The sequence below is a fragment of the Bombus terrestris genome, chromosome 17 (genome assembly GCF_910591885.1).
Source record: "Bombus terrestris chromosome 17, iyBomTerr1.2, whole genome shotgun sequence".
Classification (NCBI taxonomy): Eukaryota; Metazoa; Arthropoda; class Insecta; order Hymenoptera; family Apidae; genus Bombus; species Bombus terrestris.
Window position 1 is genome coordinate 6,020,918 of NC_063285.1, and position 26,511 is coordinate 6,047,428.

The 26,511-nt window shown below is 34.8% G+C and overlaps 1 protein-coding gene across 6 annotated transcripts in view; it reads right to left on the bottom strand.

Annotated features, from left to right (window-relative positions):
* Window positions 1–20,451, bottom strand: part of LOC125386803 (GDP-D-glucose phosphorylase 1-like) — a 63,218-nt gene extending 42,767 nt beyond the window's left edge. For 2 of the 6 annotated variants that reach the window (XM_048413972.1, XM_048413969.1), the window contains exons 1-3: window positions 18,460–19,360; window positions 14,387–14,667; window positions 11,333–11,435 (exon numbers count right to left, since the gene is read on the bottom strand). In XM_048413972.1, the coding sequence (XP_048269929.1) occupies window positions 11,333–11,435; window positions 14,387–14,667; window positions 18,460–18,648 (573 nt within the window). In that variant the 5' untranslated portion in view covers window positions 18,649–19,360. The other 4 variants (XM_048413971.1, XM_048413970.1, XM_048413974.1 and 1 more) reach the window with 4 other exon arrangements.
* Between the last annotated feature and the right edge of the window lie 6,060 nt (window positions 20,452–26,511).

Consider the following 26,511-nt stretch of genomic DNA (forward strand, 5'->3'; position numbering starts at 1 on the left):
GTGACTCTCCGTCGCGGTGACGCTGTCGAAGAAAACTATGATGGGTGTGCCTTAGGGCACGAGATCATCGGATTCGCGGAGAAAAGTCTTCGTTCGAAGGGTGAGGGAAATTGACATTGCTGTTAATTGGTCAATTTCCATGTTGGTGGTTAGAGAAAGATATTATCTGTCCTTGGGGAAAGTTGCTAGCGAGAAGCGTCGTTCGTGGAAGGATAGATTTCTCTTATCTTCCCGTAGTTGGGGCACAGGCTATTTGTCTATTTGAAAGACTTTGTATAATTGAAACTTAATATTCGTAGAGGGTCCTCGCCCAGCTAAACATATACCGTGAAGATGCGTTGGCATCTGGCAATCATCTTACCCGAAGGACAAAGTCTGCGTGTGGCGAGCCACGGGGCAGAAACCATTGAAACGTTTACCGTCGTGCCCTGTCCCAAGTATTTCTTTTAAGGAGAGCTATAGAATTACTTCATGCCTTTGTTAGACAAAACGTTCATCCCTTTGACCGCGGCTACGTTCGGCGACTGATTGTCGCCTCGAGCCCGAGCTCACTATCATAAATCTCAAATAAATACAGTCGGATCGAATGACAACAGTTTCTTAATACGGCTATGGTGAAATCTAAATTACAATACTAGGGGTCTTCCCAAAGTTCCAAAGGGAAGGTTCCGGTGTTCTTTCATCTCCGACATATATATATTATATATTATATTATATTGTATTATATAATAATAATATAATATGATATAATATAATATTTTATAAAAATATTTTATATTTTTTTAAAAAATATAATATTTTTGTAAGAAATGTAATATTTTTGTAAAGAATATAATATTTTTGTGAAAAAATGCATTATTTTTGGAAAAAATGAATTATCGTATATATAAGTATATATTAACATATAATTATTAATTATAAATATAAATAAATTATAATTTTAATATAAATATTTATATTATATAAAAATTTATATATAAATATATATGTAGTATCGGGGCCAAAAGGCCTAAGGTATCGGCCGAACTGTAAACAAAGTACCGTTTAGCATCAATGTACCGTTGGGTCCTTTAAATGGACAGTTTACGTGAAAAGGCTGCGTGACCTTGATCACGGGGGTTTCGGGATACCTGTTCCGAAGAACGGGAAAAGGCAGAGTGTGCAGAGTGTGCAGAGTGTGCAGAGTGTGCAGAGTGTGCAGAGTGTGCAGAGTGTGCAGAGTGTGCAGAGTGTGCAGAGTGTGCAGAGTGTGCAGAGTGTGCAGAGTGTGCAGAGTGTGCAGAGTGTGCAGAGTGTGCAGAGTGTGCAGAGTGTGCAGAGTGTGCAGAGTGTGCAGAGTGTGCAGAGTGTGCAGAGTGTGCAGAGTGTGCAGAGTGTGCAGAGTGTGCAGAGTGTGCAGAGTGTGCAGAGTGTGCAGAGTGTGCAGAGTGTGCAGAGTGTGCAGAGTGTGCAGAGTGTGCAGAGTGTGCAGAGTGTGCAGAGTGTGCAGAGTGTGCAGAGTGTGCAGAGTGTGCAGAGTGTGCAGAGTGTGCAGAGTGTGCAGAGTGTGCAGAGTGTGCAGAGTGTGCAGAGTGTGCAGAGTGTGCAGAGTGTGCAGAGTGTGCAGAGTGTGCAGAGTGTGCAGAGTGTGCAGAGCGTGTAGAGCGTGTAGAGCGTGCAGAGCGTGTAGAGTGTAGAGAGTGTGGAGAGCGTGTGGAGTGTGCGGAGTGGGCAGAGCTTGAGTTGGGAAGCAGAAAGCCGCATGCGAGAATAGAACGTAAAACCGCATTGTAATCATTTCGTTGCTCTTAATAATATATATTAAGTCAAAACATCATTACTTGTCCTTTCTCTCTAAGACCCATTTGGATACTACATATATAGTTTAAAATTTAAACAAAATAAAGAGAGAGAGAGAGAGAGTTGAATCCGTGGTAAGGAGAATTGCTAATTAATTATCTAGTTGTCTTAATTATAATACGTTGTTGTTATTAGTTCACGTTGAACAACCATCGTTTCGTATTTAATCAGCATCTGTTTAATCCATTTATAATAAATAAACTAATCATAATAGTTACGACACTACAACACATTACTATTGTAAGAAATATAAATGTAAAGAAGCATGTTGAATATATAGCATATAGGATAGTATAGGAATAGATAGATAGTAATAGGATAACCACGGCTGACAAAACATCCTGCATACCACAGTCATCGAAACAATAACCAGATAGTAACAGGACAGCTACGTCTGTTAGGCACCCGACGATAACTCCTTCAAAGGAATCAAACCTTAGTATATAAACCTTCCCAAATTCAGCACTTAATACGCTTTTATTATAACATTCTGAACCGTTACTCTGTTGGATTCATATAATAAATTTTACTATCATATATAAAGTCCGAAATTTTTACCTTACTTGCGAAAAGTTCGAACTACGACGTGAGGAGACAACCGGTGATCTATTAATTTCGCGATTTTCTGTGTCTTCTATGTGACACCCGCAACGCTGAAGTTCTCGGGACTGTACACTCCAAACAACTCTGCAAACGTTCTTCTATCCAATCAGTACAAAAAACAATCCACATATAATACAAGTAATAAACTTTAAAATGGCACATGTTTCATCTTTTATTGTTTAATTGTTTAGTATTGACGATTCTTTTTTAGATTGATCTTAGAGCCAATTGGTCCTAGAGAAACGTTTTCTTTTTTAAATCATGTGGAATAATTCCAGAACAAAGACATTTTATTTCGATTCTTCGGTAATTACTTAATAAGAATGGCATTTTTTGCATTTTTTGAATTTCGAAAACCAATTTTGCGCTATGACGGTAAGTATAACATGCACTAAAGAACTAAGCTGAGTCACAGCTCAAGTGAATCCATATTTTCAGCTTTTGTGTAAATAATTATTTATTATCATAAACAGTAACGCTTCAAAAATAATCAATGAAAATGATAAAACGGTAAAGTTTCTGCCGATTAAACAATGTTGCCAATACAGAATCGCTTCTTTAATAACAAGACATTCGAGATGGAACGCTTTCTTCTTCGATTCTGTCAGTTTCAATTTTCTTGAGAAGTAAGCAATAGGCTGTAATATTCCGTTGTCTCGGGGTTGCTTCAAAACAGCTCCTAAACCGATCCCCACTTGTATCTGTATAAATGAATATTTCTTGATTTTGATCATATATTGATAGAATCGAACTTAGAGATATTTCTTAAGCTTTTGGAATGACTTCCCACATTTCTCAGTCCAGCTAAATTCCACATTTTTCCTCAGTAAGTAATGAAGTGATTCCAGGAGTTTGTAAGCATCTTCTACGTACCTATAATAAAAATTAATTTTTCCTATCAATTGTCTTACATTTCTTTTGTTCTTTGGACGTTCAAATACGCGTATTGCTCTGAGGTTATCTTTTCCTGGTCGCACACCGCCATTTTCGATGATGTGACGAACATATTTCACTGAATTTTTTGCAAAATTACATTTGGCCAGTTTCAAGTGAAAGCCTTATTTCTTAATAGCCCTCATCAACAGCTCTATATGCCCGATATACTGGTCGAATGTTTCAGAAAAAACCAAGATGCCATCAATGTAATTTATGCAAAAAACTTACAATCTGTTCATTCTAAGAATATTTACAATAGATCTGGAATCGAACACCTATATGGTCTTTTTTATATATGGAGTTTCACAGTTCTCACGTCAAATTTGTGTTTGACGTGTAGAGGTTTAACAGGTTAAGGATAGTGCGAAATGATAAAAGCAGTTATTGCTGTCACAGCTTGTTATATGAATTTCTGATCCTTAAATAATCCTACGTACACAATGTACAAGTATTGCGGAGATACCCGTTAATGCTGATGATTTCTGTGTATATTCGCTCGATGCTGTACTATATTCTGTTTATTTATACTGGTCGGAGGAGAGTCGAAAAATTTGAATTTGTTCTGACCCGACGGTTGCCTGTAGCGGCGACATTGTTCTGCCCGGAGTTTACGTTACTTGTATTCTAACGGTCTTGATGCTCCGGGACAGAACAATAACATGATTTGATTTGTCCTCTAAATCATGTGCCGCTACATTACCCCCCTACCAGTGCTAGCGTTTTTATTAAGTTAGGCCGAGTATCTCCTCGTCGTCGTTATTTTAAAAGTTGCGGATATATCCTGTGTCTGATAATTTGCGGGTTTTTTTGTTATCCAAACTCTGCCTGATACTAGTCGGGAAAACGGACTCTTTGTCCGGATCTCGTAACATACCTGTCCCTGGTGTTTTCTTCCCTGGTTTGATCGTTGTTGTTTGTGCCGTTTCCATCGCGGCTGTTCGTTTGATCTACGGAGATCAATATGTTACGAGATTCGACGCCTCTATCTTCTAAATCATCCGGAACAATGAACGCGAGTTTTAGACGGTCGATGGAAACTGCTCGTCGCGATTGTTTATTTTTATAACGTAGTTTTTTTGTCCCTTTTTATAACTTTGAAGGGTCCATCGAATTGAGGCTGTAAAGGGCCACCCGTCGCGTCGTGGCGTAAGAAAACGTAAGGCGAGGAATCCAATTCTTTGAAAATGAAAATTTTCCTTTCGCCATGACGCGTGCCCGGTTGCGGCCTGACCTTTTCCATTCGTTTTTTAAGCCGGTTCGCGTATTCCGCTGTGGCCTGCTGTCTTGTTGGTAAAAAAAATTCCGCCGGCAGTCGTATGCTCCTTCCATCTTGACTTCTTTGAGGCGATCGGGGGCCAGGCGACGGGGTTTACTGTAGACTGGTAAGCCAGGTGTGGTTTCGATGTGGTGTACTACCCCGTGACGTATCTTCTCTCGCCCGAAAATAGATGGACGAGTTAGGTCGGGAAACTCCATCAAAAGTCGATGATACACTGATTCACCGACTATATTTCTTACGGACGCTCCATCCGTCGTGCCGGTGTATCCCCTTGCTGTCAATTGAGTCCTCGTGTCGATGAGACGTTTGTTTCGCGGGTCCACGAGCAACCCATAGTGGCTCAAAAAGTCCACACCGATGATAGGTGATTGGACGTTGACTATCACAAATCGCCATGTGAATGCCCTTCTGAGGGACAGGTTGAGGGTGACGGCGATGGTGCCGTACGTCGGGATCCGCGTCCCATTGGCCGCGAACAGTTCGTATTCGCATCTGTTCGTTGGTTGATGGGTGTATTTTGCTGCAGGGATACACGCTTATGTCGGCCCCAGTGTCCACGAGGAAGGACGTCAGCGTCGCCTTGTCGGTGACAAAAATGTGGCGGGAGCCCATGCCGTCGTCGTCTGCCGCTTTTACGGACGGCGGGCCCCGTTTCCCTGCATCCATTTGCACGGAGACTGGCACTTGTACGCCCGGGCTCCGAACGTTCGATGGTAGTAGCAGAAGTCGGGGTTTCCCGATCTCTCTCTCGGTCTTTCTCTTGATCTCGGCCGGTTACGCCTTCCCGCTTCGGGTCGCAGCCTAGGACGAAGCTCGCGCTTCGACGTGCGCATTTCCGCTCGCAGTTGAGATATTTGTTCGCTCAGGGCGTTGACGACGGAAAGTCAGGGTTCGCTTGTTGTCTCGGGTTGTGCCGGCTGCTCGACAACGGTCGCCAAACGAGGTGCGTGCCGGTCGCCCTCTGAGATCCTCGTGTACCTCGTCAGCTATCCGCAACATCCTAGCTACGTCGTCGCCGTCGACTCCAGCCAGAAAGCACCTGATCCGCGTTGGTAGGCGATTCTTCCACAGAGTGAGGATAAACTTGGCTGACGCAAGAGGACCGGCAAGTCTTTTGAAATCATGATAAAATTTCGAAGGTTTCCTGTCGCCGATCTCTTCCTTTTCCATCAACCTTCTGAATTTCTCGTCATTCGATTCCTCAAGGGCGCGCGTTAGTTCGGCCTTGAGGCTTGTCGGCCTACCGCCCGACGGCTGGTAGGGACAAATACACATCCCCGATTTGCTCTAGGTATTGCGGCTCGTGGCAGCCGACGAGGGCTCTACACTTCGCCCGATCGTCTGTTATATCCACTGCCTTCATTTGCTCTTCCAGTATGCTGAACCAGAGTCTCATGTTCTTAGGCATTACCGGAGGCACGCGGACCAGCGAATGGGCTGCAATGGCGGGATTGCTCGTCATGCTTAGGCACACACACAAAAAAAAGTGATTGGTCTATCAGCGGCACTATCACAGTCACCTCTTTCACTTATATCACGTCGATCACGCCTATCACGACGATCACGCCTGTCACGACGATCACGTCAGGGTCACCAATGTAGAGGTTTAACACGTTAAGGATAGTGCGAAATGATAAAAGCAGTTATTGCTGTCACAGCTTGTTATATGTATTTCTGCTCCTTAAATAGCTCTACGTACACAATATACAAGTATTGCGGAGATACCCGTTAGTGCTGATGATTTCTGTGTACATTCGCTCGATGCTGTACTATATTCTGCTCGCCCGCGAACGTGTCTGTTTATTTATACTGGTCGGAGGAGAGTCGAAAAATTTGAATTTGTCTTGACCCGACGGTTGCCTGTAGCGGCGACATTGTTCTGCCCGGAGTTTACGTTACTTGTATTCTAACGGTCTTGATGCTCCGGCACAGAACAATAACATGATTTGATTTGTCCTCTAAATCATGTGCCGCTACAACGAATACCTCTCTGTATTTCTCTATAAGACAAAGCACTTCTTTTTTCTCTGGTCTGTTTAAATGTTCAAGGTTGTCAACAAATTTATCATTCTCCATGTACTCAATGAAGTTTATCTCTCTTCTCATCTGATCATTCTTTCTTTCTTTATTTTTCCCGGATATTATTTCTTCTTCTTTGTGATCTATCTTTCTATAACAATTTTTTTTAACTTTTTGAGCAATTCTCAAATCCTTATCTTGTATTAATTTGAATTTTTTATGGCGTCCAACCCTAGGACAAGGTGGTATGTGAACTTATCGTTGCGTACCACAAAAACATCCATTATTTCTTCTATTTTATTTATCTTCATTCGCGGTTTCCCCCGGACACTCGTGAGTCATTGCCACTGAGTTTTGAAAATACTCTTATGTTCGGTTAGATCTGCTTTTATTTGATCAACAATCTTTTGGTTAATAGAACTTGCATTGGCTCCAGTGTCATAAACACCTTTAACATCTTTCTGATCATTGATTCTAACTCGGTGTTTTATCAATGGTTTATATACTTCTCCGGGGTTTTTAGTTTTTTCATTCTCATCCAATCTTATTGACTTCTTGTTTTCGGATGCGAATATCTCAAGTGAATTTACCTGTTTGAAATTCTTCTGAACATTCTTATTTATGTTCCTGCATAATTCTACCGGATGGAATCGGCCAGGAAAATTCAGTGATTCACAAAAGCTAGTTTCGCGAATGATAGATTTTAATTTCTATCAAGACATACCTTCATCTCCTGCATTTCTTTTCCTTTCATCTGAACTTCGTTATTGAATTTTTTTGTGATAATTATCTTCATACTGTCCTAAAATTTTTATCAAATCATCTGTTGAGTATCGTTTCTTTATCGATTCTATCCTTAATGTGAATAGATAATCTCATAACAATCAAACCAATTCTTGTGTTTTCAATAGTCTTCCTCTCTTTTTCAAATATTAAGCGTTCTTTTTTTTAGCGTAATCAACGAACGAACCTGAAATATATTTGAAATTATACACGTATCGTGATGAAGACCAAACTTTATTGCTGAAAACTTTGAAAAATGAAGTCCTCCAATCTTCCCAATTATATTCTTTGTTCTTCAACAGATTTGTTTGATACCACTCCAGTGCTATTTTCTCCAAATACATCTTCAAGCACTTGATTTTCTACTCATAATTTGGATCTTGAATTTTTCCCACTCTGTTTCATAGTTTAACATCCAATCTGTGGCTTTTTGAGTCCCATGAAATTGCTTTAAAGCGAAGTACGTTCCTTCTCTTTTATAATTATCTAGTTTTTGAAGAATTTCCAAAAGTCTTTCCATGTCAAAACTAGATTTACTTTCAGTCTTTATTTTCCTTTTTTGAGATGATTTCTGATTCTTCTAAGTAAGTATTTTGAAATATAAAGTTTAAGTTCGTATCAATGTATGACGTCGCAGTCTCATCATCCATCGTGAGTGTGATATATTTCTATATTGGCCTACCTTGGTTACACTTTTTGAGGCGTTCTTAACAATTGATGAATTGAATAATCTAGGATGATAACTTCTTGATTGATATTCCAGCGGAAAAAACATAATTCACTTCATCTTTTGGTTTTCTTATAGATTCTACACATTCTATTCTTTCACCTTTTGTGTTTTCGTTTATGGTGATACGGAGAATAATCGTCAACGGCATGGCGTAGTGAAAATCGATTTGTAATAACGTAAATCCTTAGGGTAAATCAGACGATCGATTCTGAAAAATCAATAATCGATTTTCCAAGTCCTAAATTACCATTCTTCTCTCGTGATCTAATCTATTCATCAAAATGACTGCCAATAAAACAAAGCAAAAGTAAAAATGTCAGTTGGCGAGTAATTTAAATTCTATAGAATTTACATATACATTTTAATATATACATATGTTATCTATCATGCATCGACCTATTCTGAATCTTGGTTGTGTTTCTGAGAGTATTTTCTTCCTCTCTGCTTTTTTCATTAGTTTTTCTTCTAACATCATTGCGTAAACCTTATACGCAGTGTTCAATAGTAATAGCCCTCTGTAGTTATATACTTCATGTTTACTACCATTTTTATTTATGGCTGTTATTTCTCCCTTTCTCCAATCTCTTGAGAGGTCTTCTTCATTCCAGATTGTTCTTACTATTTCTTTTAGTTTCCTTCTGGCTTCTCCTGCACCATATATTCATGCTTCATTTTTATCTTGTCTCTGTTTACTGCTTTCCTCTTGTTTATTCTTCCTATTTAATCCTCTATTTCCCTTTCTTCTAATTCTCCTGCATATCCCTTGTTTATCTTATAATAGGTCATTGAAATGTTATTTCCACTCTTCCATCTTTATATGAGCACTTGTCTTGCTTTTCTTCTTTCTCTTCTTATTAACATATGCTTATATTTCTGCCTTTGTTTTTCTTTGTTCTTCTTTTCTTTGCATAATATTTTATACTCTTCTTTTTCTGCTCTTTATACTTTTATACTCTTTTTATGTCATACTTGTTTTACTTTTTTAGCCTTCCCAAGAGATGTTGTCAGTGCCTTTTCGTTTCCCAGTATTCTGCATCCTACCACTTTAGTCCTCTTGTTCTTCCTCATTTTCGCTCGCATTGCTTCTATTAATTCTATTATGCAATTCAATGAGTGACCGATGATAGCGATGGAACATACGAATCACACATTCGTCTTTTTAATAATTCCCATAGATTTTCTGTGGGTCTGAGGTCGAAGTTTTTTGCACAACAATCTAAAACTAGAAATGTTACAGTTTTTAGCCAATTTTTTATGCTTTTGCGTATATGCTTTAGTTTCCCATCTGGTTTGTTTGAGGATATTTTTAATGAGTATTACTCTAAACGTTAAATATATACTGCACGTTTCAAATTTGCTGCTTCATTTCAACTTGATATGAAGGGAAACCACAAGCATATATAAATTTATTAAATTATAATTTATTGTTTTCACTACTTGTTCTGCATTAGCTTCATATTCATAGCATTTATTACAATTTATATGAATAATTTTATTTCTTATGTATAGTGCAGCATCATTACTTATCCAGTGTTCTATTAAAAATTCGATAAGAGCTCGTTGAAAGTCAAGCCAAAACTTCACTCCGAGCAAAAGCACCAAGCTAAGATATCGTGGCAGACCTGAGCATTATAAATCGACTTCATTACCCTCTTCATTTATTTGAAATTTTATTTATTCATTTATTTTGTAGTAACTGATATAAAACGAATATCACGCAGCCATTATACAAATAAATAGTAATAAGAGTTAAATAGTTTTCAAGGCATAAGTAATCATATGGAGAGGTAGAGTCACTACCTTCTGGTATCCACTATCCTACTATAATAAGAGTAGCTGTTAAAGGTAGCGAGTGAACTTTTATTATCCAAATGATCTTGTTTCTCGAGTCGTTTGGATAAACGTAGTACTACTGTATAGTCAAAAAATTTCTTATATTTCCTCTAACCATGATAATTGTACACATTTTATTTATGACAGCGAATAATGATTTATACAAAAGCTACGATTATTGACTCATCATTTTGTTCATATAAATACTAAAAACTTTTCTTTTAAATTTTCTTTGTACATACAACTGTATAATTTAGCTTGCTCACCGTGTGCATTATTATCATTATTACAATATTTAGTAAATAAAATTGGCTTCGCGAGTTATAAAAAAAATAAAAAAAAAACGATATGTGAAATTGTTGATTTATGAAATTTTAATAAAGAAATAATAAATGTTTTTTAATTCAAGAAATGCCATTCCTGTTAAGTAGTTATTTCTAGAGTTATTCCATTTATTTATAATTAAATGTTTCAATTGTTTATGAGTGTTTAAGTCACAAAGAAATCAATACAATTGGAAGTAACAGAATACCATGTGTCCCCTCTGTCATAGCAACATAACATTCTTATTAAGCACCCATAGTTTATAATAATATCCTGATACTCCTGATTATCGTGATGACTGCCCTATTCCAATCGATTGATTCTTTGACATAGCAACTACCCAATTCACTATATATATAAAAACAGCAAGAATATCAATAAAAAATGGCTCCCTCATTCAGCATTCAATCAAGTATATAATATATATAATTATAATTAAGTATAAGTATACTTAAACACCTTTTTACCACCCTGAAAATAAGTTTATTTCAAAATTATGAATTTTAAAGTTTTCATTTGTTTTTTTAAAAAGAATAAAACTTTGTAACACATGTTATAATTTGTTAATACAGTAAGTTATTAATTTTTCACACAGATATTCTTGTGTGATAATAATAATTTGTTATCCAAATTGCAGTTCAATTGGTGCTGCTATCTTAACAAAACACAACTCATTTTATAGCTTATTTAATCACCTATAATATTCATTCGTAATATTTTCCTCTATCTCCACTCAGTCCCCAGATATATGCCAATAAGTAAGAGAAGAGACTGATTTTTACAATTATACCGCTTCTGATTGTGTATTGTTGAAAATAATCTCTTACCTTGAACAGATTCTCATTCTCAATTATCAATAGGAACACATTAAACGATAGGACAACAATTTGAATTTTTTAATGAAATGGATATAATTTAATTCGATGTATTTCGACTGGACTAGTGGGATATATATATAAGAAATAAAACAATAAAAATATAGTTACAATATATTCCAGTAACATCCTCCATTTCAAGTAGTATAAATGCCAATGAAGATGGTTCACAGATGCAAAAGCACAAAGACTGTTGAAAGCCACCCTGATGTATCTGCAAACAACATATTATCAAATTATTAAGTTTTAGTTATTTATTTACTCCAATTATTTTTTTTATTCTGTGTAGATCTCATATCAAAAATTCAAATATATTTGAGCTCTTGGTTATTTAAAATAGTAGATTAAAAATATTATTTTATTGTAATTATTAAGTTTTAGTTATTTATTTACTCCAATTATTTTTTTTATTCTGTGTAGATCTCATATCAAAAATTCAAATATATTTGAGCTCTTGGTTATTTAAAATAGTAGATTAAAAATATTATTTTATTGTAAGTATAAATATAATATGGATTAGATTTTGAAATATGTAATATTATTTCTTCGATCAGAATTTCACAATTAGATTCTATTGAACAATAAAATCACAAACTTAACCGTTTGCGTCCCAAGCAGCGCGATCCCGCTGTTTAGATTTTGTGTCGAAAGGTCCCAGTACATTTGAACGCTACGGACGACTGACGGTATTCTGTATTTCATTGTTATCTTCTCAATAATTTTTATTGAACAAAACTGTTAGGAACATGATACATTTACACTGTACATGTGAATGTGTGTGTAAGCGTCAGAGGACGTCCAGGCCTTAGTTGGGACAAAAGACAAGAGTCAGTCGTTAGAAGTATCTGGAAGAGTCGATTGACAACAAGCGTGCGTGCGAATAGGATTTCGAGGTCTTTAGAGTTTAAGATATATGTATAACTGTTGTGTGCTAAATAAAGGGAATTATTTGTATTTCCGAATCCTTTCTATATCTTTACGGAAATATTTATAAACTATGTCAGAAAAATAACAAATATGACGAGCGTTATTGCGCCGCTTGTTTCTCTTCGCAATCGATTAAGACAAGCGTTAGCGCGCTGTTCGCGATTTTTCGACCCCTGAGACTCAAACGGTTAAGACATTTATTGTTGCATGTTGCACAAATCCAAGATAGTTAATCCATTGCCTTGCGATTTAAGTTCCAATAGCGCGTGCTATAACCAACGGCAGTGCACCAAAGTTGTGCAAATCGCACCGTTCTTCTGATGAGTAACGTACAACTGTAGAGGACAGGTATATATGGATGTTTGACCATGAGATTTATTGCAAATTATCGTTTGTTGTCGTAACCGTCGAATTTATTTAAAATAATAAATTAATGTACAGCCCATATTCGCTAAGTCGTTAGTACAAAGTATAAATCGCAAAATAAAATCGCGGATAAATACTCGTCCCGTAACTCGGTAAATAACTCGTGATAACACTTGGATCGCTCGTTGATACAGAAAGATGCTCGTAAATACTCGTAGATACTAAACTGTTTCTGGTTGCGTCGGTTTATTTATACTGGACAATGCAGGAGGGGGGGGGGGGGAGAGTCGGAAGATTCAAATTCATCTTTATTCGACAGTTAGTTCTTTGACAACACTTTAGGATGCACTGTCACTAGAATTTATTTTATCACTACTAATGTATATTTTAAAATCATAGCAATAACCCGATTTTGACTCACATAATTTATAAAATTTTATACCGGATCTTATCCCTCCCAATGGATTAAATTGTTTGTAGGATAAGCGTCCCTTATAATTCATCAATGATTCATTGGTAACAATGTCCTCTTGCGTTGTATATACTTCTTATAAATCTTTGATTCAAAAAAAAGATTTAAAAAAGGTTTTATTTTACATAATTTATCTGTATTGTTAGCCAAATTGTTATCTGCAAAATGCAAACATCTAGTTATTTACAGAAATCTTTTCAATGACATCGTTTTTCTGAAAATTGGAGTTTCTATGACTGCTCTCTTAGATCAATTTATTTGTATTGTTGGTTTCTTAACTTCAGTCATTATTATACATAGTGCAAAATATACTTTGATCCCACCACAGTTTACAGGAAACCAAGTTTCGTCTAGTTTTAGTTTTTTATTTTCATTGTTCATTATTTGATTTGCATATCGATTCATTTCCATAACAATATTTTCCCAAAATATGTTATCAAATATTATATTAAAAACATCTACTTCTTTTTTGTTTTCACCTAACTTACTCAAAGTTGCCACTTTTATACCACAAATCTCTGTATAGTTTCAAATTTTTGGTACATTAGTTTCTTCTTTCCAAATCCATAGCTCTAGTTGTTGATGATTACTGTGATCTTCGTCGTAGGTATCATCTTCGATAACCAGTCGCTTACAACGTTCTCGTACAGAAAGTGAAATAGCACTACTGTCACTATCACTATTTAAAATATCTATTAAATCACTTTTTGCGATGTTAGCAGAACTTTCAATGTCCTCAACAACGCTTAACATTCTTTTTGAAGTTATTTTTAGGGGTACCTTTCTAATATTTTTCAGGAAAATATACTGCACCTCCGAATGCGGACAAGAAAAAAAAGCATTTGTCGCATGTATCCCAACAAATATACAAAGTTTCACGTACAAAGTGCACGTGTTGTTTATGTTTGGCCCGAAGGATATACCACGTCTCTAACACGACGTTGTAGGTTAAAAGCTTAATGATACAATAAGGTTAATTGAAAATACTTATAAACTGTAAACAACAATGTGATATTGTAAATAGTTATAATGTAAATATTTTTAAATGTCAGAAAATGTTAATAAATCATGCCAAAATTTCAAAATTTTTATTTTTCCTATTAAATTGGAATTGCATCACTGATTAAGCTTTATGCTATAACAATTAAAGTTTCAAAAATAAAATAGAATCATAAAATAATTACTTCTTTACTCATAATGCATTACTACAATAATCTTATTTTATTAACTGAATAATGCTTAATAAATATTATTAAGAAAAATGAAATTTATGAGAGTACTGTGTATGTTTTATTAACTTTCCTTTGACATTGCACTTTTTAACAATCAACATATGTATTTATAAATTAATTAAAGATTTAATTTCTGTTATTTTTGCTTCAAAGGTGGAATATACTTACGAAGACAAACTCAAGGAAAACAACTCAACACCTTTCACTAAGCTATGTTTTGTTACAAGTTGAGGTAATTGTTTACATCTTTGTGGCAACAGCAGAGAATGATAGTATTTAATCGGACTAGCATTAATTGCAATTATATCATCTTTGTCTGTATTATTTAAATTCATTATTTGTTCTTCTGACACAAGTTTTGTAAAGTTAAAATCTTTCTCATTGAAAGGTTGGTTCATTGAAATAATATTTTCTGGAGATCTTCTTTTATAACCGCGATCAATATTTAGCTAAAATTAATAAAAATGGTCAGTATTAAATATTAAAAAAAGTAAATATTATTTATTATAAGATTACCAATAATAAAGAAAATTTATATAATGATTAAAACAAGTTTGTATGGTATGTTTTGTCAGAGGACAATATATAATTGGATTGTTCATATAAAACTTTTATAAAAATTTGAATCATTAAATATTTTAGACATTTAATGCCTGTGTCTAATGAATAGAAAATATCAGTATATATAAGAATCAATCTAATATAAATTACTATTTTATCTTCATCAGTATAAGATCAATTATTTTTTAGATGAGAAAAAAAGTTGAAATTTGATATAAGATGTTTTTTTTTGGTAAACTATTATATGGCACACCATTACATAAATTCGGTTGTAGGACTCTTTTGACCCCATTCACTGGCTATATCACTTTTTAGATAAAAGTAGCTTTAGATAAAAGCTGCTATTTTACTAATTTTCTATTCTTTACAATGTTTAGATATTTTGCAAATTTTTAACCACAATTTCTATGGATTAAATTAATGGAAGTCATATTCACAAGACACAAGTATTCCAAGATCTGGTTAATGACTAAATGTACAAATGAAGGTGCAACATCCCATTGGAAGATAAAGTACATTATTGGCAAACAGATACAGGTACAGGTACAAGCTAATGAGTTCAGAAGTCTTCCAACAAAGTCTCAGCCACCATAAATGCCCGATGCTGAGAAGATAGATAAAATTGTGTAGGTCCGGCATATCATAGGTAACCACATTATTGTCCAAATCAATACCAACTCATTTTGCCAACTAACACTCTGGCAATGCACACATATTAATCTTTTTTGCAAAAAGATGTTAACGAGATGCTAGTCACAGCAACTTAGTAATAGGCGACGTTTATAGCAGGGAGGCATGTTTAACCAGGGTATACTCATCATGTCAAAAAATGGCAATATTTTGTGTTATGGCGATTCATATCAGTAATAAAATTAAAAAATAAAACCGTCATTTCATTACAACTTAATTGTATATTATAATTAATTCTATATTATAATTAATTCTATATTAATTAATTCTATATTATAAATTCTATATTATAACAGCCACATATACTCTGTATTTGGCCATTATACTTCATCGCTTACTTTTTGTGATACATTTTAGGTACACAATTTTCAAAGTTTTCAAAGAAGGCACAACAGCTAACTGGTTAATCAGCAATTGTATACTCCAATAAATGTACTGTGGCACGCAATATGATTTTTCTCAAATATTAAGTTTTCTGAATGTGAGGTTGGCGGTAGCCAAAACTTTCATCATTGAACTCCTCTACTTACAAGTTTTCTAACAATATACCATGCACTCTATGGACATTAAAGTACTGAATACTACAGTATTTCAAATTTATTTATTATGCAGAAAAAACAATATTACATTTATGTTTCATTTATAAATGTTATATTTATGATTGTATATATATGTCGGAGATGAAAGAATACTGGAACCTTCCCTTCGGAACTTTGGGAAGACCCCTAGTATTGTAATTTAGATTTCACCATAGCCGAATTAAGAAACTGTTGTCATTCGATTCGACTGTACTTATTTGAGATTTATGATAGTGAGCTCGGGCTCGAGGCGACAACCAGTCGCCGAACGTAGTCGCGGTCAAGGGATGAACGTTTTGTCTAACAAAGGCATGAAGTAACCCTATAGCTGTCCTTAAAAGAAATACTTAGGACGGGGCACGACTGTAAGCGTTTCAACGATTTCTGTCCCGTGGCTCGCCACACGCAGACTCTATTCTTTGAGTAAGATGATTACCAGATGTCGACGCGTCTCCACAGTACATGTTCAGCTAGCCCGAGGACCCGCTATAAATCTTAAGATCTGTTTAACTAAAGTCCTTCAAACCGACAAACAATCCTCGTCCCAACTACGAGAAAATAGGAGAAATCTATTTTTCTCACCAACGACGCTTCCTCTTCTCGAACTTTCTCTTAAGGGCGACTAGCACCCTTCCCTAACCACCAACATGGAAATTGACCAATTAACAGTAACGCCGATTTTCCTCACTTTCCGAATGTAGGCTTTTCTCCACGAATCCGATGATTTCGTGCCCTTAGGCACACCCGTCATAGTTTTCCTCGACAGCGTTACCGTGATGGAGAACCACTCTCCGGTACGATCTCAAAGACGATTCAAGTAACTCTCAGATACGTAGTGATAGCCTCGTGCATTAACATTGAGTACAACCTAGACGCTGAAGAAAAGTAGAGTTCGTCATCCCCTTGACCGCGGATTCGTTAGTGAGCCTAGGATCATTGTCATTAGCTTCTCGAGTATCTAATTATCGTGATTACTTGTCCAATTCCATCATAGTCATATTTGCACTAGTAAATATCTCCTCTATTGCATAATGATCACGTCTAGCGCCAATAGGGATTCGTTTCACGCCCTCAACCCTAACTCAAATCTTAACGCCAACCCGACATATAAAATGCTATTTATCATAAGAATAAGGTAAGAAGAGAAGAAACATTTATGTCAAAATAGAATAAAAACTAGAATAGAATAAAAAATAGAATAAAAGGTATTGAAAAACAGACATTATATGTATACAGAAGAATTGAATCCTGAATCTTAGCATAGGACTTTAACGGATTACCATCATACTATCGCATTGTTTGTTAAATACCACAGTTGAACCACATTTTAGCGTAGTAGTAAAATTTCAATCACTAATGTTTCAAAAAATATTGGATCTTTGCCCTTATAATGGAATACTTTTGCAGAGTGAGGATCTTCCCATATGCAGAATTTTAACTAAATCAGTAATACAAATGTCTTGCAGTTCCCTTGTTATTTGTTAATTATGAATTTACATATATATGAATCGATATAATTATTTTTTTCTTTTCATTGTGTTAAATAGTTACATTAACTAAGTCATACTAGAGTAACTTAACACATTAGCACCATGACTCACATATATGTCATTTGGATTCCTCTGCTAGAACCTGAATGATATATATAGATTAGTTTCTAAATGCTCTGATGCCAATGTGTTAAAGGATTATAAGTTCTTTGAAATACAATTGGGGAAAGAGACATTATAATTCTCACAATCATAAATCATAAAACATTAAATAATTTCAGTTCACTAATACATATAAATTCCTAAAAGTATAATACATTGATTAATAAATAAACAATCCTGATATTGTCTTGGCAATATAATAACAAATATGATATATTCATTGCTACTTCTTTAACTGTTATTTTATATATGATTTTGCACTATAAAATTAATTTATATAATTTTATTCTTATAAAAATTCCTAGAATAAACAATATTATCTATATTATATTATTAGATATAATTACAGTTACATAATATTTATTTCATTTTTATTTTTGTAAATTGTCACTGATTTTGTAAATATTTTTGTTTTGTCTGCTTATTTTTATTTTATAAGTTATCAACAAACTGTACTTGTAAGTATTAAAACTAAGAGATAAGCATACGTAACAAGATTTATAGGTATTAATGACATTAATACACAAAACATATTTGTAATTATTAAAATTTGAACCAGAAAATTATCTTACGAATATTTATGCAAGGGATGGTAAAATTAAAGCATACATTTACACATATGACAAGTGAACAATAAAAACATGTGAAATATTTTATCCTGTAAATTACTATATTACTTAAACAAAATTGTAACAACTAGAAAATATTTAAAAATAAATTAAACAAATATTTATTATAATTAATTATTTAATAACATTACCTGGACTAAAAAGTGATATTTGCCTTCCAATATTTTCCAATCTTGAACGTTTAATATATAACGAAACACTCCATTCTTCTGGGCTTCCATCCACTTTTCTTTTAAAACCAAATCAAAATTAGATTCCTCATTTTTTTTAATATCTTCACTACAAACACAATTTGCTTCAGTAGAAGAATTATAGGACATGACTGTGTCGGATTTTGTTATATAGATTTAAATAATATGAAATCATTTAGCACAACTAACCACACCTGTTTTAGGTATAAACTATGTGGTTAAATATTTATTTTTTATCTTTTATCTTAGGTATTTTAATCTACAATATGATAGTATTACATAATTTTTTTTACATTAAGATCTTATTAATTAACAATATCATTGTATTACGGTAACACTAGTTACATGAAAGTTATGATATGACTTTTTTAAAGAATTAAGGCATGATATCTTTATTATATTAGAAAATATTGCACTTTGCACTCCAAATTTTATTTCAATTTTGTTACCAGCAGCTCCTAACGCTTTTAAGTGCTTTATTTGAAATTTACTTTAACTAAAAAATAAGACAATTTAAATAAATAAAGGAAGAAACAAATTCATTTAAATACCAGTTTTATTCACGCTATTGTTGTATTTTGTAATTTTTAAGTGTATGTATTATGTATGTAAGTATTAAGTGTATCTTGAAACAATTTCCAGGATGCAATCCTTGTTTTCTTTCGCACATTTCACAAAAAAAGGTGGAATTGAAAGAATGTGGAGTGAGACTCGACAAAGTAGCTCCTGAAATAAAAACTGATGTTGAGTCATACTCGACATAGGAGTGCAAAGGGTTAATACATTAATAAAAAATTAATAGTACAAAATTTAACAAAGAAGAAATTAAAAGAAGACATTAAGTTACATTTAAAATTTGTATTTCATATTGAATTTGTTGATCTCTGTTAAAAGTTTCTCATGGTGGTATTAAAACTAGTAAGTATAAGTAAATAAAGATAATTAGTTTAAAAAATTGTTATTTTAATGTTCGATCTCTGAATTAATTTTTTCATTCTGATGCTAATTTGAAATTTTATTAATTTTTAATGAAATCTTGTATTAGATTTAACTTTTTGTTGAAAAATATAAAAGAACAATTTTTTTCTATTGTAACTTTGGGAATATTTTGATTTAAATTTTCTTCTACTTCCTTTTCATTGTTATTTTTACTATCTGATATTATGAAAATCATTGTTAAAACTTGGAAACGCGCACATCGATTATATTGTCTATTCGTTACAACACACGCACAAGGGTCGACTTCCGAGACTATGCATGCCGAACCGAAAAATCAATGGAAAACCATAAATAAGGAAAGAGAACAAGAAGTGTATCAACGCTATGTTACAAACAGCACGCCAGCGACATCCATATACTCATTCATTAAACACGCACAAATGTCGCAGGACACTTGAATTCCTAATAATTATTTTATATTTACAAATAATAATCACTACGGTAAATATATTTTCTATATTTCACTGTGCTTCTAGATGTTTTTGTGTTTTCTTTTATTTCTTTCATTTCTGAATTTTATTTGCTTTCTTTATGCTCTTCCATTTTCTAATGTAGTATAGCAAAGTCTGAATATTGTCTGGTCTATGTTTGTGAGTTAAAAATTAACAATTTTTTATTACAATTCTTTTGTATTGCCAGTCATAATTTACTTGCATTACTCTGTTTTTTAGCACATAAATTTGGAACCTACATAAAGAACAATATAAAATTTGTAGATACGTGCAAAATAGCTATACTCTATATATATCTATATGTCGGATTAGGGTCAGGATTATGGAGAGGGGCGTTTGATGAGTTCTCATTACAATTAGCCATTGCCGTGATACAATAAAGAGTTTACTAGCACAGGCTTATCAACAAGATTAGGCACTCGTAGCACTAGTGATAATGACCTTAGGTTCGAAACGAATCCGCGGTCACGGGATGATAAACGTATGTTCTCGCACAGTTCAAGTCTAACTCTTTGTTAACTAGATGTGAGGTATTCACTGGTTGTAAGGTGGTACTGTCATTCGTCGATGAGATCGTACGAAAGAATGAATCTCCGTCTCGATGATGCCGTCGAGGAAAACTATAATGGGTGTGTCTAAGGACATGAGATCCTCGGATTCGTCAACGAATGCTTTCGTTCCAAAAGGTGAGGGAAATTAGCGCTGTTGCTAATTGGTCGATCTCCATATCGGCGTTTTGAAAGAGATGCTGGCCGCCCTTGAGGGGAGGTTGTTGACGGGGGGCATCGTTCGTGGAAGATAGGTTTCTCTTATCTTCCCGTAGTTGCAACAAAGTCTATTTGAAGGACTTCGCTTGACTAAATCTTAAGATCTATAGCGGGTCCTCACGTTAGCTAAACATACACTACAAAGGCATGCCGACACCCGGCGATCATCTTACCCGGAGAACAAAATCTGCGTGTGGCGGGCCGCGGGATAGAAACTATTGAAGTATTTACTGCCACGTGTCGCTACGGCTATTTCTTTTAAGGAGAGGTATAGAGTTACTCTGTGCCTTTGTTAGATAAAACGTTCATCCCTTTGACCGCGGCTACGTTCGGCGACTGATTGTCGCCTCGAGCCCAAGCTCATGATCATAAATCTCGAATAGTCGGAGCGGCATTTGTTTAATCTAAGTTACAACGTTACGGTATTCCCGCGAATCCAGGGAGGGGTTCCGGTGTTCTTTCATCTCCGACATATATATATATATATATATATATATATGGTGATATCATATACAAAAGATCTTCAGAATCCTTTCAAGACCTTTTAAGACCTTCATGTCAGTTTCATTTTTAAGTGAAATGTCTTATATTCCAATTTCATAAAATGTTGAATAATGAATATAAAAGTACTTCATTAGATTAATTGTAAAATTCAGTGTTACTAAGATTCCTTCTATCTTTCTTTACAGAAAGATTAATTTTATTAGTGTTTTTTAGATGTGTATGTGTGCATATATTGTTTATCGTAATGAGACTTGTAATTTAGTACAACCTTTGCTTAGATAATTACACGTTTAATATTTTAGATACAAACAAACAGTAAATAGTGACTATTACAAACAGCAGTGTTAGATTGTTGGCGTTATTCTTACAAGAATATTGATATTGAGACACTGTGAAAGTCTAAACCACACATATTTTTCATACCAGAAACACAATTTTTTGGCCTGCTCGAACCTTACAATTGTTATTTTTGGATGTTTTGTTGGGTAGTATATCAGTAACACTGCAAAATATAATAGAAATATTTCACAATGCAAGTAATAAATTCGACAAACTCAAATGTATGAGGAATTATTTTCAATATAATCCCTATTCTATTGAAGTCAGACATGAAAGTTATATCCCTTGACAACACAAATTGTACAGAGCGTTTAACATTTTCGCCTACAAAGAAACTATTACAACAAAGTATGTCTTCCTCCTAATTTTTTGTAAATAATTTTTATTCTTCTCTTATTATTTGAAACAATAAAAATGAAGTGAACAGAGTTGGAGGAATACCTTGTATAATACTTACAGCAGCTACAATATCTACATAAATTTTAAAACATTTATCCTATTTAATATTTTTTAAATTTAAGTGACACAATCTTAAACTTAATAATTGTCAATTGTATGAATTTAAAAGTTGTGTTCATGTGTTACAAAGCCTAAAAAACACAAAGAGTAACATGCAGTTTTGTAACAAAATTTTAACTGAAATCTTTTACGCAAACATTCTATGAAGATAAAAAGAACAGTACATATTTTCCTAAGACTTCTGTTATATGATTTTTTGCTGTCATATCCCAATTTGTTATAAGTTTCAAACATAATAATGATGAATGCATATAATTCTGTTCATATTCAATTGTCAGTAGTCGTTGAAATCCATGATTGTTTTCCAGATTGGGGTTAGGTTATATAAACTTTTATATGAATAATCTAATATAAAAAAAGAATATTTATATGTATCTAATGTTGATATTGACAAGATTTTATGTAATTATTCTATTATACGTATACAATTAGCGATATTTAATTTTATAACTAAATGTATACACGTATTCGTATTGACTCCTGCTCGGACAGCCGAGGAGGACGGACGTGTCTAGACGGTCGTCCTCTCCAGGTATAAGTGAATAGTGAAAAAGTGCTCCAAAGTAATAGTGCTGCAAAGTGATAGTGAGGAGGAAATAAAATAACAATGCAGATACCAACAATAAACATAGCAACAAAAGGAGAAACATATTATATAAAAACCAAACAAACTAACATGGAGACAGAAGAAACAAAAGAGCATCGGGGACAGGAAGATAGCAATTCAGAACATGAAAGATACTACCAGGATGAAAGCTGGAAGCCAGAGAAGGCTAGCAAAAAACGTAAAACAACCACAGACACAAGTGCCATAGGAAACCCAGTCACAGAAAAGCAGCGATGGCTGCAAGAATTACCACTAAGTAACTCCTTCAACTCACTAACTGAAGAAATAGACGCTGACCCCGTAAGTAAAACCACTATCCAAACAAACCATATTACAAAACCACCACCAATCTTTGTCGAGGCCCAAATAATAGACCCGCTCATTGATCTACTAAATAATCTAGAAGAGAAAAACAATTACACAATAAAGCAAACAAAATTGGATCAAGTAAAAATTCAAACAAACACACCAGAATCATTTAGGAAAGTTATAAAAGCATTAAAAGAAAAAAATGCTATCTACCACACGTACCAGCTTAAAACTGAACGGAGCTATAAAATTGTCATAAGAGGATTGCATCCTAAAACCAACGTACATAAACTAAGCGATGAGTTAGCTAAAATTGGACATCAAACAAGAACAATAAACAATATAACAAGATTCGACACAAAGCAACCACTACCACTATTCTTAATAGAACTTGAACCCAGAATCAATAACAAGGAAGTATATGATATCAAACAAATACTAAACACAATAGTAACAGTCGAACCACCACGACACAAAAAAGATATACCTCAATGCATGCGGTGTCAACAATACGGACACACTAAAAACTACTGCAACAGAAGCCCAGCCTGCGTCAAGTGCGCAAAAAATCACTTAACTGCACACTGCCCATATTCAGGAAAAATAGAAAAAGTTAAATGCTTCAACTGTAACGGTAACCACCCAGCCAGCTATAAAGGCTGTGAAGTAAGAAAACAACTACAACGAAAACTGTTCCCGCCCCTACGAAGCAGGACAAGCACTAACACACAAGCCCATCATGACAGCACAAAACCTGAAATATTACCAAATACAGAGCAAGCAATAAACACCAAACCTATCAGCACCAACACCATTGGTGGTCTAAGCTATGCTCAAGTAACCAGCCAACCAACACACACACATAACCAATACCACAGCAATAGTAACAACGACACTGCAGAAATCAAAGAACTGCTCAAACAATCCATAAAGAACACCGAAATGCTAACCAGAATGATAAGCGAACAAAACGCAGTACTCAAACAGCAAACCCAACAAATCACAGTCATGCTACAACTACTTACAAACGTGCTAGGTAAAAAATAAAAACGGACACGCTAAAAACAGCAGCCTGGAACTCAAACGGCCTACAACAACGGGCCCCTGAAATTAAAACATTCATATACAATAACAATAAAGACATACTACTTGTCTCAAAAACACATTTCACTACAAAAAGCTACATGAAAATACCATACTACACGATATATGATACCAAACACCCCTCACGAAAAGCTCACGGAGGGACAGCAGTGATAGTCAGAAACGATATCAAACATTATCTACACAGCCAAGTTAACAAAGAATATTTACAAGCAACCACTGTTACAGTTCAAACTAGCAGCAACTACTTCCAGTTGTCAGCAGTATACGTGCCTCCGCGACACAAAATAACAACACAAATGTGGGAAGAATACTTCCAGGACCTAGGGGACAAGTACATCGCAGCGGGAGACTACAACTCAAAGCACACGCTCTGGGGATCAAGAAACATTACACCTCGAGGTAGAACACTGGAAAAATACATTAGAAATAATAACCTCAATATATTATCCACAGGAACACCGACACATTGGCCGACTGACCTGAACAAAAAACCAGATCTTCTGGACTTTGCAGTTACAAGGGGACTAAACACAAATAAACTAAAAATAACACCCAACCTCGAGCTCAGCTCCGATCATACACCCATAATAATTGAATACAGAAACAAACCAATTCACTATAGCAAACCAGAAACACTATGCAATAAAACCACCAATTGTCAAACTTTCAAAGAAATAATAGAAAGCAAAATAAACTGCAACATCCCGCTAAAAACTCCTGAACACATAGAACAGGCAGTAGCAACATTGACAGCAACTATTCAAGAAGCAGCAAGGACTACCACTACATCCGAACCAACCAGCAGACAAACAATAACAATCCCGCAAGAAATACTCGACAAAATCAAAGAAAAAAGAAAAGCAAAAGCAAAATGGCAAAAATACAGAACCCGAGAAAACAAAAAACACTTAAACAAACTTGCAAAGGAAATAAAAAACAAAATAAAGGAGCACAACGATAACGAATTCGCAAAGTTCATAGGGACACTCTCCACACACGAGAACACCAACTATTCACTATGGAAAGCCACGAAAAAAATAAGGAAGCCAATAATACCCGTCCCGGCAATCAGAAAAGCAGATAACACATGGGCAAGAAGCAACGAAGAACAAGCTGAAGAATTCTCCAACCACCTCTACAACACATTCACACCACACATTACCAACAACAGCAACCTCAAAAGTCATACGGAGGAGGATCCACAAATCACTAGTACCTCAACTGACAAGCAATACACCATACCTAAAACATCAGCACAAGAAATTAGAAACATAATTGATAAAACAAAAGCAACAAAGCGCCAGGAATCGACCTAATTAATGGTAAAATCTTAAAAAACCTTCCGCCAAAAGCAATAAGACTAATAACAGTAATATTCAACGCAATTCTAAGAATTCAATACTTCCCCAAACCATGGAAATTAGCACAGATCAAAATGCTACATAAACCAGGCAAAGACCCGCACCAAACTGCATCTTACAGACCAATATCACTGCTTCCAGTATTTTCCAAAATACTGGAAAAGATAATATACGACCGCATAAAACCAATAATAGAGACAAAAAAACTAATACCGGATCACCAATTTGGTTTCAGAAACAAACACTCCACGATAGAGCAAATGCACAGGCTTATAAACGAAGTAATAGTAGCACTAGAAAACAAGGAATACTGCACAGCCCTCTTCATAGACATAGAGAAAGCATTCGATAAAATTAACCATGAAAGTCTACTACAAACAATTAGGAAACAATTCCGGGAGCAAATACACCACTTAATAAAATCCTACCTAAGCTGCAGAACCTTCGTAATAAAAATCAAGGACACACATTCTCAAGTTAAAGACATCAAGGCCGGGGTACCACAAGGAAGCGTCCTAGGCCCAATACTATACACATTATACACGGCGAACATACCAACAACTACCAACAGCACAGTATTGACATTCGCGGACGACACAGCTATACTAGTCAGGCATACTAACCCAGAAACGGCAGTCAAAATACTACAAGAACACATCGTAAAAATAGAAAATTCGCTACAAGAAAAACAAATAAAAGCAAACCCCAATAAATGCAACCATATTACATTCACGCTACGGAAAAAGACACCACCAAACATCCTATTGAACGGCACGCATATAAGGCAAACAAAGCATGTCAAATACCTAGGACTCCACTTAGATCAAAAACTCACCTGGAAACTACACATCAAATCAATAGTAGAAAAAAAACAGAAAACAAGAAGACAAATGCATTGGCTAACAAGCCGAAAATCCAAACTAAGCACAGAAAACAAGTTAAAAATATATAAAACGATCATAAAACCAATCTGGACGTACGGAATACCACTATGGGGGACGGCAGCAATGAGCCATATAAACAAAATA